Here is a 13,722-nt window from a genome sequence, read left to right on the forward strand (position 1 = left end):
ATCAGTTTACACTTCCACCAGCAATGTCTCAAAACTCCAGTTGCTCTTTATCTTGTTAACATGGGTATTGCCTAGAGGTGCCAGATAGCATCGAATTATGGCTCAAAATGACATTTCCATGGTGACTCATTTTTCACATTGGCCGTTTTGATATCTTTTATGTACTGTCTATTCAAGTCTTTTGTTAATTTATTATGTATTCTAGATAGGAATTCTTTAACAGATGTGGGTGTATTATACATACTTGTATAGGAAGGTAAAATTTAAAAATATAATTTACAATAGCATAAAAAACTGGGAGTAAATTTAATGAAAGACAGGGAACACCTTTACACAGAAAATTATAAAATGTTACTGAGATATTAAGGACTTAAATGGGAGATACATTTTGCTCAGACATTAGAAGATGTGATATAAAAACCTTAAGGTTTTTATTCTTTTCAATTTAGTATATACTAAATTGAAAAGATCCCATTCAAAATACTATCCATGTTTTTTGAAGAAATTAACAAATGTATATAGAATAGAGGATCTATATCATTGCCCCCTACCCTCCCTCCCTCTGCAAAAACAAAACAAAACAATTTCAAAATAACAGAGTTGGAGAACTTATACTGCTCAGTTTTGACATTATTAAGTTTTAAGATTTGCTGTAACACTGTAGTAAAAAAAATAGTGTGGCCCTGGCATAAAGATGGATGAATTGATGAATAAAATGGAACGGATAATTCAGAAATAACCTACATATGTACTGTCAGTATTGATTTTAGCCTCAAGTAAGTCAGTTCATTGGGAAAAGGAGACTCTCTTGACCTGGTAATTCTGGATCATCTGGATCTTCAAATGGGAAAGAAAGTGTTGACCCCTACTCATTCCGTATGTATGAGTCATGGGTGGATTATAAACTTGTACGTCAAAGCTAGAATCATAGAGCTTCCTATGAAAAGGAGAAAATATTTGCAACATTGGAAGACCAAATGTTTCATAGACAGAATGCCAAAAGCACTAACTATAAAGGAAAAGTAGATATTTTAAGAAAATGAATAGGCAAACCTTGTTCATGATATATGTTCTTAAATCCTTTTTTCCCCAAAGTAGTTTAGCATTATTTAGATCCAGAACATCTTGTTATTATATTACATATTGGTTGTTGTTTTATAAAGTTAGAGATGGGACTTTGACCCAGGGAACTCTCTAACTGGATTCCCCTTTTTATTTCATCGTGTTGTGAATTTTGATCCCTTTTTCATTTATACTTTGCCCAATAGCAGAGCGAGTAGATTTTATTTTTAATTGACACATAATAGTTGTGCATACTTACAAGGTATAGTGTGACATTTCATTACATGCTAAAATGTGTAATGATCTGATCAGGGTAGTTGGCATATCATATATTTACCATTTCTTTGCATTAAAAGCATTCAAAATCCTCTCTGCTAGCGAAATTAGTTGTGGTCAACAATAGTCATCCTATTATCTGTAGAATATTAGAAGTTATTGCTTCTATTTACCTGCACCCCTGTACTTGTTAACCATCCTCTATCCATTCTGCCCCACACTCTTCCTGTGTATGGTAAATAGTATTTTCCATTCTACTTCTCTGATATCACTTTTTTAGCTTCCATATAAATGTGAGAAGGGACAGTCAATTTTAGATCACATTAATTCATATAAAATAATTATATATTAGATGAAACCAGAAGACAAAACAGATAGTATTTTGGGAGATGGGGAATAATTGTTGACTGAGTCTTCTTAAGTGTCAAGGCCAATTTTTTTAGGTGGCTCAAGTAAAGACTGGCAGATGAACTCAGACCTCGTAGGCAGGGCAACAAATGCAATCTCCATTTAGGTGTAGTCTGTTGCCCTTAAGATTTAGCTTCCTGCTTTCCATTTATAGTCCAAGAATAAAACCATCAGGAAATAGAAACTAAAGATGTGACCAAAAGAACTGAAAGAATAACAATAAAATTCAAGTTGGAGATAGTACAACATCTTAAAAGACCACAGCAGTATGCTGTTAAAACCCTAGTCTTTAAATCTTAATGCTGAGAACAGTCAATTGATTTTTGTATTCACAAGTACGTACCTGTATACACACATAGGCATACACACACACACACACACACACACACACACACACTTTAAACAACCAAAGTGTTAACATACACACTTTAAGCAACCAAAGTGTTAGGAGGGAAACAAGAAGTGAGGATAGGGGAGATCTAATCCAGGTGGGTAAGTAGGTTTGAGAGGTAGTAGAATCCCTCTACATGCCTAGAAGTTCCATAGCTTGAGGAGCTGCCTGACTTTGTTTGCAAAGCAGCCTTCCTCCTAGGCTTTTCCAAGGGTGATCTGTGTTCTTGTTTGTCAAGCATTTGGAATAATGCCTGGCTTGTCCTAAGCCCTCAGTGAGGTGACAGCCTTCCTCCTGGCAGGGACCGCAGGGAGGGCCCCTTCCCTTCCCCAGCCTGCTGGGAGGGATCTTACACCTCTCTGCTGAAGGACCCATTGTTGGAGTTGACACTCATGCAAAGGGATGCGGCCTGTAAATGCTCCTGGAGTGAATGCCTGGTTGGACTGGTTCTCACAGAGGAATGTGGAATGATTTTAGGTGGGACCAGCCAGACATTTTACATTTTAATAGGTAGGAATTTATTAGTGTCTCCCTAGGAGAAAATGCTTGGGGCCAGTCAGCCCTGGGAGTTAGGCAAATGCCTGGGGAGTGAAAAGACTGAGGAGCCAGTGGTAGGTGACTGGAAATTGAGAGCAGTGGCAGGTTGAATCAAGACTGGAAAATGTTGAAGGTCTTTCCAAATCTGACAGTTTTGATTCTTCAATCAGTTTTAAACAGGAAGTCAGGATATATGGAAGCAAGGGAAGTTGTTTGGGTTTTTATTTTGAGCAGAGGAGCGCAGTGGAAATGGACCGCAGCATCCAGGATGGTGTGAGGACACACTGTTGGCAGCACTGGGTGACTCGGTGCTCGCTGTGGGCAACGTGTGTGTGTGTGTGTGTGTGTGTGTGTGTGTGTGTGTGTACATACAGTCATAGAGATGGCTATACGATACAGATACATTTTTCTAACTATTAGGAACATCCTCTGCATATAAGTTTTAGTCTGCTTTGTTCCCGGGATGTTCATACCCTCCTGTTCAGTGTTCCTGGAGAAAGCTCCTGTGCTATTGCTGCCTTTCGCTTAGGGTGAGCCGTGAAGTGGACCGGTTAGGTCTGGCCCGTGGGTCGGGCTGTTCTGCCTGTTGCCGCAGCGCCTCGCACACGGTTGTGTAGCTCTTGTTTCCAGCCGCAGCGCTCGAGCGCCCTCTTCCCCCTCCTCCTACAAAGCCAAGGTCTATTAGAAAATGGTTTTGTTGCCGGTTTGTTAAAGGAAATATTGCTGTTTTTGCTTTCATTTTGCGTTTTCTTTGATCATCAGTATTGTTTTCTTTGGGGCGGGGAGTACTGGGGATTGAGCCCAGAGACGCTTTTCCACTGAGCTACACCCCTAGATCTTTTTATTTTTTGTTTTGAGACAGGGTCTCAAAATAAAAAGTTCAGGGGGCTGGGGATGTGGCTCAAGTGGTAGAGCGCTTGCCTAGCATGCATGCGGCACTGGGTTTGATTCTTAGCACCACATAAAAATAAAACAAGATATTGTGTCCACGTAAAACTAAAAAATAAATTAAAAAAAAATTAAAAATAAAAGTTCAGGCTGGCCTCGAACTTGCTATCCTCCTGCCTTGGCCTCTGGGATTCAGAGGTGCACCACTGCGCCCCATCGGCAGACACTTTCTAAATTCTTTCCTGTCTCCTCTCAGCAGAAGGCACAAATGAGCTCTGTGTCAGTTTAGGGTTGGACAGAACCTCAACTGCAGATAGGGCTTTCCCCCACTAGATGGCACTGGAAGACCCTTTGAAATCAGCGTTGAACAGTGGGAAAGCATGTTTTCCGTTGCACCTAGATCTTCAGCTCAAGCCTGAGACAAAACCTCCGACAGCTTTAACCCTTACTAGTGCATGCTGATATTTTCTATTTTACTTTCCTTCCTATTAAAAAAAAAAAACAGGATTGCACACTAATTTCATGACAGTGGGTCACAATTTACTGTTCCCAAAGCAAATCATTTTAGATAACTGAGAAAGTTTACTGTTGTAAAACTTTGCAAGTGTACTGATTTCCTTTGGGAAGTTTGGATCACCGAATCCTACCTGTCAGTGAGTGTGTTTTGCACGTTTGTGTATTGAGTTTGCTGCGTTGACCCATGTGCTTCCCTCATGGGTGTCTGGATGTGCAAACAGTTGAGAGAGACTGTGGGAGACAGGTCTGCACAGAATCTGGCACCTACTGTAGCAAGGTAGGAGTAAGCCTTGATGGTGGTACAGAGACAAGACAAGATATGACGTCTGCTTCAGAAGCTTAGAATGCACCTGGGAGACACCACACGTGCATGCACACACACACACACATACACATACTTAAGTTCCTTCCTAGTTGTGTAGGAACATGGAAATGGAGGTATGCAAAGGGTACCAGTTAGGATGTTTTAGGCTGCGAGTAAGAGGCCTGCCTTAAATTGCCTAAACGATAGACGTGTATCACACAGACTATATGTTGACAGCAGAGCAGCTGCAGTTCCACAGAAATTTAAGGTGGCCTTGGGATCCAGGCTCTTCTTGTCATGACTTGTCAGTTGTCCTAAGGCCAGCTGTCATGGTTGCCAGAAGGTGTCCAGAGCATGGTCAGGGCTTTAGCTCCTAGACTTGGAGTACTGAAACTACTCCTTGGAGTACAGATACTGCTCCTGGTATGTGGAACTTAGACTTTGGTCATGTTTTCTGAGTTGGTTTATTTGTTCCTGGTTTCCCCGTTGTGATCTCTAAAGAAGTGTCATTACTAGTACTTGATTCAGAATTGGGAGAAATACCTAGGTAGCAATTCCTGATGCTCACCAGTATCTTTGGTACTTCCTCTGGGCCCACACTGTTTAGTTTTGTGCAGCTACCTGGTCAGCTCTGACCAGTGAGTTCAGAGTAAACAGAAGTTAACAGTGTTCTCCATGAAGATGAGTGGGGTTTTTGCTGTTTAGAGTCCTAGGGAAGGAGAGAAACGACCATTGTGGGATCCGTAGTGGGCGGTTTAATGTGACAGTGGATGGATGAGTCTATTTAAAGGTGCAGTGGGGCTCTACGTGTACATTTATTGTCCTTTGTGGTACAGTTGTCCTCTATACCTGGGACCTGGGCAGTGGAGTCTGGGCCTGATCCACCAGCTGCACTCATGGCCTACTCTTTGGCCCCTTCCAGGTTTGCAGTGAGTGTTGGCTACTGGCATGATCCCTACATCCAGCACCTCGTGAGGCTGACTAAAGAGAGGAAGGCCCCTGAAATTAACAGAGGCAAGTACCATCTCCCTCCCCACCACCTGCTCACCACATAGGAGACCTGAGGTTTTAGGGATTCGTTCTTAAAATAAGTTCTAGCAGGCACTCCTTTAACAGAATATCCTAGCTAGGAATAATCCTGGCTTCCTTACCAACACACTGTGCTATGAAACTTTATTTGTAGGTGAGGTTGAAGGTCATTTTCTTTTATGAAAACCCATTTATATATCTTTTACCATGAGCTGTTTGTTCATGTATGGGATTGCTTTCTACTTCTTTGTTATGGTGTTGGTTAGTGACACTATCAGGCTTTGTAAGAAATTTTCATTAAGAAAAACCAAGGACTCGATGCAGGTGTATGATTTATCCTCAACCCCACAAAGAAATTGGCTGAATGACCGTAATTCCCCTGTGTGCAGGGAATCTTGGCCCCCAAAGAGGAATCCTTTGGGTAGGGTCTATAAGAAATGCCAAGAAGCAGGGCATGTGGCACCTGCCTATTATCCCAGCTATCTAGGAGACTGAGGCAGGAGAATTACAAGCTGAAGGCCAGCCTGGGTGATTCAGCAAGACCCTGTCTCAAAATAAAAGTAAAAAAAAATATATTTTAATTTAAAAAAGGGTTGGGGGTATAGTTCTTTGATGGAGTGCCCCTAGGTTCAATCTCCATATTGCATAAAAAGTAAAAAAAAAAAAAAAAAAAAGAAAGGCAAAGAGATTTTAAAAAGCAGTGGTTCCTGAGCACATGGGTGAGCTGTTTTCCTTTGCATCTCTCCCATGGTCTTACGGCAGATTTCCTAACAAATGTTATAGAGATGGGGACCCCTCGTGGTGCTTGGTTCTGGTGAGGTGGGTTTGTAAGAAAAACCCTGGGTGATGGCTTTTTCTCTGTCCTCTCAAAGGATATTTTGCTCGAGTCCATGGTGTCAATCAGCTTCTAAAGGCTTTTCTCCGGAAGACAGAATGTCATTGTCAGGTTCTTAACCTTGGGGCTGGGATGGATACCACCTTCTGGAAACTAAAGGTAAGTGAAACCCCCCTCCCGCAACCTGTCCAGTTGTTTCAGTTTAATTTTTTTTTAATGACAATACCTGTATTTTTATTTATTTATTTTTATGTGGTGCTGAGGGTCGAACCCAGCGCCTTGCACGTGCTAGGCAAGTGCTCTACTGCTGAGCCACAGCCCCAGTCCCTCAGTTTAATTTTTTGAAGACATTTACCTCGGTCAGAATTTTTAAAAGTATTTTAAAAGGTACACAGTGAAGCCTGTCTCCACCCGTCGCCTGCCTGCAGGCTCCCCACCGCCACTGTCTGTCTCAGGTTTTCTCTCAGCAGGGTCCTAATGAAATCAGGTTGTTCCTCATTGCTGTTGTTTCAAGTGGGATTAGAATAAAAACCCATGTATTTCCCCTATGTGTGTGGATATATATCAGGAAGAAAATTCTATCAGAATTCCTGGGCAAAGAGCATTTGTAATTTTTATAATAACCAGGATCTGTTCTCTACATCATGACATCTTGTAAAATTGGGAGGTTTGCAGGGCTGGGGTTTGACAGTCAGGTGCACAGGCCTGCTGTGGTGGCTGTCCGATGGGATCTTTGCTAGGGCTTGGGGGCCAGTCTGATTGCACACACTCACGTGGAAGGAAACCTGGTTCTAGGTAGCAGCAAGATCAGGACTAAAGTGCTGCTCTTTTGACTCCAAGACTTGATTTTTATTGCTAAGTCTTTTCCCTATAATATCTTTCCTGGTTCCATATTCTTTTTTGTAGGTTTTTTCAGATTTTTCTTGGTTCTTCTGTGAGGTCAGTCATGAAGCAATAATGGGTACGTGCATTTCCCCAGTTTTCTGGCAGGTCAGACCTAGGTGAATTAGAGTGCGTGGACATCACCCGATCTGCAAAGCTCGTCCCTAATCAGCTCACCTGATAAGGTTTTGGTCCTCCAGGTTCCAGCCTTTCTCTTACGTGAGAAACCAGTGGCCTCAGCGTAAGTCTTGAGGTACATCGTTTGCCTCTGTGTTCTTTGAGATAAGATAACTAACACTCGTGAAATGCTTCAACACACATGACCTCATGAGCTAACATGAGAGCTTTGGGAATGGGGGTCTTAGAAAGATGGCAGAAATTGGGCTGTGAGAGGTTTTTTCATCCAGGATCCTACAGTCAGGCCTTTGGATTAGGGAACACATAGGAATCAGCTCATCAAATCCCAAATCCCCTCTTCTTCACATATGGCCCCTGTGGTTGCTCAGGGGGTTCTCTCTGGTGACATCCCCTCTTCTGTAGGTCTGTTGTGTCTTTGTAGTGTGGTGTAAGGGCCTGGAGCAGACACCACGGAAGAGGACATGTTGTTATAAGTCACTGCAGAAATCTCTCCATTGGGCCCAAGACCCCCCATCTCATGATTGACTTTTTACACCATCTTGTAGGTGGGTTAATAATTAATCTGAGATTTTAATTTCTGAGCAAAGTACGCTGAGGTTAATGTACCCCTTCCAAGAAAAAATGTTGTCTCTCAGTAGTGAGGAAGGAGAATTACAGAATATCTAAAAGTCCTTTGTGGAAATTTAACACTTTTGTTGATAATTACATTGGTCTGATATAATGTTTTTGTGGGGGGGTTATTATTTTTAAATATTTATTTTTCAGTTGTAGTTGGACCCAATACCTTTTTATTTTATTCATTTATCTTTACGTGGTGCTGAGGATCAAACCCAGGGTCTTGCACATGAGAGGCGAGCGCCCTACCACTGAGCCACAACTCCAGCCCAGGTTATTTTTTAATACGTGTAGGTAGTTCCCTTGTTTGGTCTTTTAGAGTAGGAGTTGCAAACTCTAGGCCATGGACCAATCTGCTTTACCACCTGTTTTTGTGAGTAAAGTTTTATTGGAACACAGTTACTTCCATTTGTTTGCGTATCGTGCTCTGGCAGCATATGAAACGATGACAGCAGAGTTGATTAGTTATAACACAAACCATCTGGTTTGCAAAGGCTAAAATATTTATTTTCTGGCCCTTTGCAGACAAAGTTTACCAGTCTCTGTTTTAGAGTTATATGTTTCGGTGAAAGTCGAGGGAAACTCTTATCCATGATCCTTTTGTCTCATGCATCCTCACACCCTCCATCTGGGATGGTTCCTTTGTACCTGCAGAGTTTAGCAGGGAGTCATGGGCTCTCTGCGGCCACTACTGCCTGAGCTCCTTCCATGTCATCTCGGGAGATTCCTGTCTGCAGGAATGCCAGTAATTCATAAAAAGAATAAGAGGGGAGCGAAGTCCTTTAAGGTGCCTCTGCTTCTTGATGTTTCCATACAAAGGCCCAGCTGTGTAGGGGAGGCGGCCGGCATGTTGGATCCCCTTTGTGTCTGAGTGACGCTCTGTTGCCAGCTGTCCTCGGGCAGTGGTACTGGGTCTTAGCTGTCTTCCACATCAACTCACGACTCCCAGGCTCTTTGGGTGTGGAATGTCAAAGGCGTAGAGAATCAGAAGCAAAAGTCGGGACATCACTTGGTGAAGCCATTTTTCTCCTGTCAAAATCGAGAAGGAAGGGGTCTCCTAAAAGTGCCAGCGTGTTGTTTGGAAGTGCTCCTCTGCAGTGGCCTCTTGTTCAGAGTCTCAGGTGAGCCGGCGCCAGGGCCAGCTCTTGAACAAGGAAGCTCTTCTGTAAGAGTCGGGGGACGCTCTGCTGTCCCCTCAGCACTGGATGTTCGTGTTTCTCATTGTCTGTGGAATTTCAGATGACTCTTACCTCTTAGTCCCCTGCGAGTAAAAATTTGTTCCTCTGTGGTGCTGGGAATGGAACCCAGGGCCTCCTGCATGCCAGCCACTGAGCTATGTCCCCAGCTGTCAAGGAACGTTCTGTTTTGCTCTTGAGGGGGCGAAACCCAGGGCCTCACAAGGGCTAAGTGTGTGCTTTCCTGCTGAGCCCCACCGGCCCCGAGTACACAAATCCTTAGGCGATCTTGTGGAGTGTCTTAGCAGACGTGGCTTCTGTATCCCCTCTACACATGTCCTCTCAATATTTTCAAGGCCCAGCTCTTCAGGCCACAGGTGTGTGCTTGACTCTGAAGTGTGGATAGCTGAGGCTCAAGACCCCAGGTCTCCTAGGATGCATCAGGGATGTCTTTTCTTAAAAAATTAAGCCCCAGGCTCTATCCCCTGGGATTTCAACCTGAGGACCTTCTCAGGTGGACAGTTAGACCTCACAGCCTCATGTTTGCTCTAAAGATGGCTTTCCTGCTAGGAATGAGTGCTGTGACTTCTGCTCCGTCATGTTGTCCTCGGTGTCAGCTCCTCTGAACGTCCGCCTGCTCCTCCGTACCTGGTCTCCCTCTCTTGTCGCTGTCTTCTAGGTGGTTCCCCTGTGTGCCCAGTTGCTCAGGTTAGAACTCTCCTTTCCTTCATTGCATATTGTACCACTGGAGCCATCGCCAGGTTCAAAATATCGGTGGTTTTCTTTTTCATCCTTTTGAAAACCATAAGGAGTTCTTTGTTCCTGGGGTATAAAAACAGATGGGAAGTGGGATGTGACGTGAGCGAAAGGGGAGAGACTAGCCCTTGTTTCTTGCAAAACCTTAGAGGCGTGAAGAACTGATGTGGGCGACATGTAGTGTGCAGCTGAAGGAGACCAGGAGGGGTGCTGTTGGAGTGGGCAGGAGGTGACCGCTGAGGAAGAGTGGCTGGGTTTGAGAGCTCAGTGGGGCGAGTGAGTGGGTGAGCCAGAGGAGGGTGGGCAGGCGGCTGGAGGGACCATGCACCGCTGGACGGGGCGTGTAGCCAGCAGTCAGGGTAGGGAAGGCGGACGGGAAGCAGGGCCGCGGGCGTGTGTGTCTTTCACACTTGCTGTCTGTGGCCCACAGTGAGAAGCTCATCCCGAGCCAGGACCCAGGCCTGTGCAGCTGTGCCTGTCAGCAATGAAGGCACAGAGGGGAGGTTGACCAGGGCAGGCTGCCTTCCGAGGGCCCGTTATCTCTGTAAGGCTCACAGCCCCGAGGTGTAGTCACTTTCTTTACTTTTTAAAGGAGGACCTCTTGGCTTAGGGAGTTCAGCGATTTCCCAGACCTCACCACAAGTAAGATGTGGAGCTGGGATTTGCATCCTGCCCTGGCTCTGGAGTGCCTGTTCCCCACCACGTCAGCATAACATACACAGAACATACACAGAACAAACACAGAACACAACCACCAAAACTCAGCTCCAAAATAATACTTAACCCTCACTGCATTTGTCATAGTAGCTATTTTATTCTATTTCATCCAGGAAATGCTGGTCATGTTGGTTTCCTGACCCTCTCTAGTTGTCTCAAGCTGCTTTTGAAGAAAACTATGTTTGTCCTACTTCCCAGGTGCCTCCATTGTAGACGCCCCCTTTAGGTCAGACTCCCTAGGCTTTCTTACGTGGACTCTATAGAAGCCTCCTAATGTTACCTGCATCCAGTCTTCCTTCCCTCAAATCCGTTCTGCTTATTGAATCCAAAATAATTTGAAAAATATGCTTCTGACCATACCAGTCCCCTGACTTGAGACCTGTATTCAGCCGCATAGCTCTTCAGCACTTAGTGCTTGGCACATGGAAAATGATCAGTGAGTGGTGAGTAAAGAAATGATTTTGTGTGCTTTTCCCCAGGATGAAGATCTTCTCCCATGTAAATATTTTGAGGTTGACTTTCCAATGATAGTCACGAGAAAGCTGCACAACATCAAGTAAGTGTGGTTTCTTGGAGGGGAAGCCAGTGGAGGTGAGCCCCCCTCGTGGTGGATAGGAGGTTTGCATGCTGGAGACTTCATTCCAGGTCACTGCTTTCCTTGGACCTCCTTCCCACTTACTTTCCTGCCCTGGGACCCTCGTCCCTATATGTCACGTAGACTTAAGCAAGGATTGCACCTTCCCCTAGGACTCTTCTGTCCGTTGATGTGATTTCTGTGAAAATGGCCCATCATAGTTGAATGACCTGAAATTTTATCTCTTTGTTTACTTTCTCTCTTGGGCACAGAAAGGTACCCGACCAGAATAGTTGTACAGTATATATTCTGTTGTTTCTTGTGTGAATGAGTATTCGTGAGACCTGTGGTGGTCTGAGTTCAATACTCAAGGGGTTTGCAGGGTTGTAGACAACAAGTCTGCTGATCTTTCCTGGGAGCTTTTCTTTGCCTGGTACCACATTCAGTGCTTCGCTTGGGTCGTCTCATTCAGCCTGCACAGCAGACTCAGTGAGTGAAGCTCTATTCCAGTCACCTTTTGGCAGTGAATAATCATGAGCTCAGAGAAGTTCATCCGCCCCAGGTCCCTGACTAGGAAAGGATGGAGCTGGGGTTTAAACCCTTATCTGAAGACCACTGTCAGGGCTTATAGTTTTTACTACCCTCTCCACCTACCCCTCTTTAAATTAGTAACAAATAAAATTCTAATCTTTGCATTAAAAGTTTAATAGACATAAGTTTCAGCTTGTTCTTCAGACATGTCTAATCTCTGCCAATTGGGAAATATGTTTCAAGCTTTATTTTTTTCCTAGTCTGTATTATGAAAATAAGTTTTTAATTTTTTCTAATATAAAATTACATTTTATATTAAAAATACTTTTAAAATGATGGCAGATCTAATGCTTTTGGAACTGCATAGTACTACTAAGCTAGTTAGAACTCTTCAGTGAAACAGGAGTACATTGGCCTGTGATGTTAAGCTTAGAGATGGCTTCCTGGGAAGAAAAATGGATTAGGATTTGGTTGTTGTGATAGTAAATTTGGCTGATATCTCATTTTTTGTATTTTCTGGGTTAAGGGAGTTAATCACATAAATGTTCCTAGACTTTGGATTTAAGAGTCAATTCTTGGCAGGCACGGTGATGCACACTTGTAATCCCAGCAGCGCAGGAGGCTGAGGCAGGAGGATTGAAGGTTCAAAGTCAGGCTTTGGCGAGTTAGCAAGGCCTTGTGCAACTCAGTGTAACCCCGTCTCTAAATAAAATACAAAAAATGGCTGGGGATGTGGTTCAGTGGTTAAGTGCCTCTGGATTCAATCTCTAGTACCAAAGTCAATTTTTTAAATTAATTTATTTTAATTAGGTATATATGACAGCAGAATGCATTTTGATTCATTGTACACAATTGCAGCACAACTTTTCATTTCTTTGGTTGTACATGACGTAGCATCGCTCCATATTTGCAGTCATACATGTACCTAGGGTGATGATGTCCATCTCATTCCACCATCTTTCCTGCCCCCATGCGCCCTCCCCTTTGCCCAGTTTCAAAGTTCCTCTATTTTTCCCATATGCTCCCCCATTCCCCTGCCCATTATGGATCAGCATTCGCTTATCAGAGAGAATATTTGGCCTTCGGTTTTTTGGGATTAGCTTACTTTGCTTAACATGATATTCCCCAACTCCATCCATTTACCTGCAAATGCCATAATTTTATTCTCTTTTAATGCCGAGTAATATTCCACTGTGTGTATATACTACATTTTCTTTATCTTTTCTCTATCAAAGGGCATCTAGGTTGCTTTCACTGTTTAGCTATTGTGAATTGAGCTGCTGTAAACATTGATGTGACTGTGTTACTAAAGTATGCTGATTTTAAGTACTTTGGGTATAGATCAAGGAGGATAGCTGGGAAGAGTCAATTCTTACAACTACCTGTGACAGAGAACAGCTATTACAGATTTGGGGGGCGGGATAAACAAGAAACAAGAGATGTTCTGAATACTGGAACATTTAGAATATTCTTGTTAGCCAACCATTAGCTATTTCTGAGTTGAATTACTTCATGATCACTGTGTGATTTGGACATCAGATACAGAGCATAGTGCTTGGCTGTCCTATCTTGAAACTTGTATCTGCTGAGTTTTTTTTTTTTTTTTTAAAGAGAGAGTGAGAGGAGAGAGAGAGAGAATTTTTAATATTTATTTTTTAGTTCTCGGCGGACACAACATCTTTGTTGATATGTGGTGCTGAGGATCGAACCCGGGCCGCACGCATGCCAGGCGAGCGCGCTACCGCCTGAGCCACATCCCCAGCCCCTCTGCTGAGTTTTTTATTGTACGTGCACAAGGTCAAATGTAATTAATTGAAAGCTTTTGGGAGGGCTCTGGCTTTGAACAGAAGCAATGTATTCAGGTTGAATCTATCTAATCAAAAAATCTGAAATCCTAAATGTTCCAAAATCTGAAACTTTTTAAGCATCACATCAGATTAATAAAGTAATGTGCCAATAAAGTCTAGGCAAATATTCCCAAATCTGAAAGAAGTCTGAACTCTCTAAAACTTCTGGTTCCAACCACTTCAGATAAGGGATACTCAGCCTGTATTTTCCATTCCCATAGTGGGTATCTGCATTTTGGCA

At 43.3% G+C, this 13,722-nt stretch overlaps 1 protein-coding gene across 1 annotated transcript in view; it reads left to right on the forward strand.

The window, feature by feature from the left end:
• Nucleotides 1-13,722, forward strand: part of Lcmt1 (leucine carboxyl methyltransferase 1) — a 46,655-nt gene that overhangs the window by 13,762 nt on the left and 19,171 nt on the right. Inside the window, exons 2-4 of the mRNA XM_077802605.1 lie at nucleotides 5,305-5,396; nucleotides 6,284-6,405; nucleotides 11,009-11,085. Coding sequence (XP_077658731.1) covers nucleotides 5,305-5,396; nucleotides 6,284-6,405; nucleotides 11,009-11,085 — 291 coding nt within the window. The remainder of the gene's footprint in view (nucleotides 1-5,304; nucleotides 5,397-6,283; nucleotides 6,406-11,008; nucleotides 11,086-13,722) is intronic.

Source organism: Urocitellus parryii, chromosome 9, assembly GCF_045843805.1.
Source record: "Urocitellus parryii isolate mUroPar1 chromosome 9, mUroPar1.hap1, whole genome shotgun sequence".
In the NCBI taxonomy this organism is placed as follows: domain Eukaryota; kingdom Metazoa; phylum Chordata; class Mammalia; order Rodentia; family Sciuridae; genus Urocitellus; species Urocitellus parryii.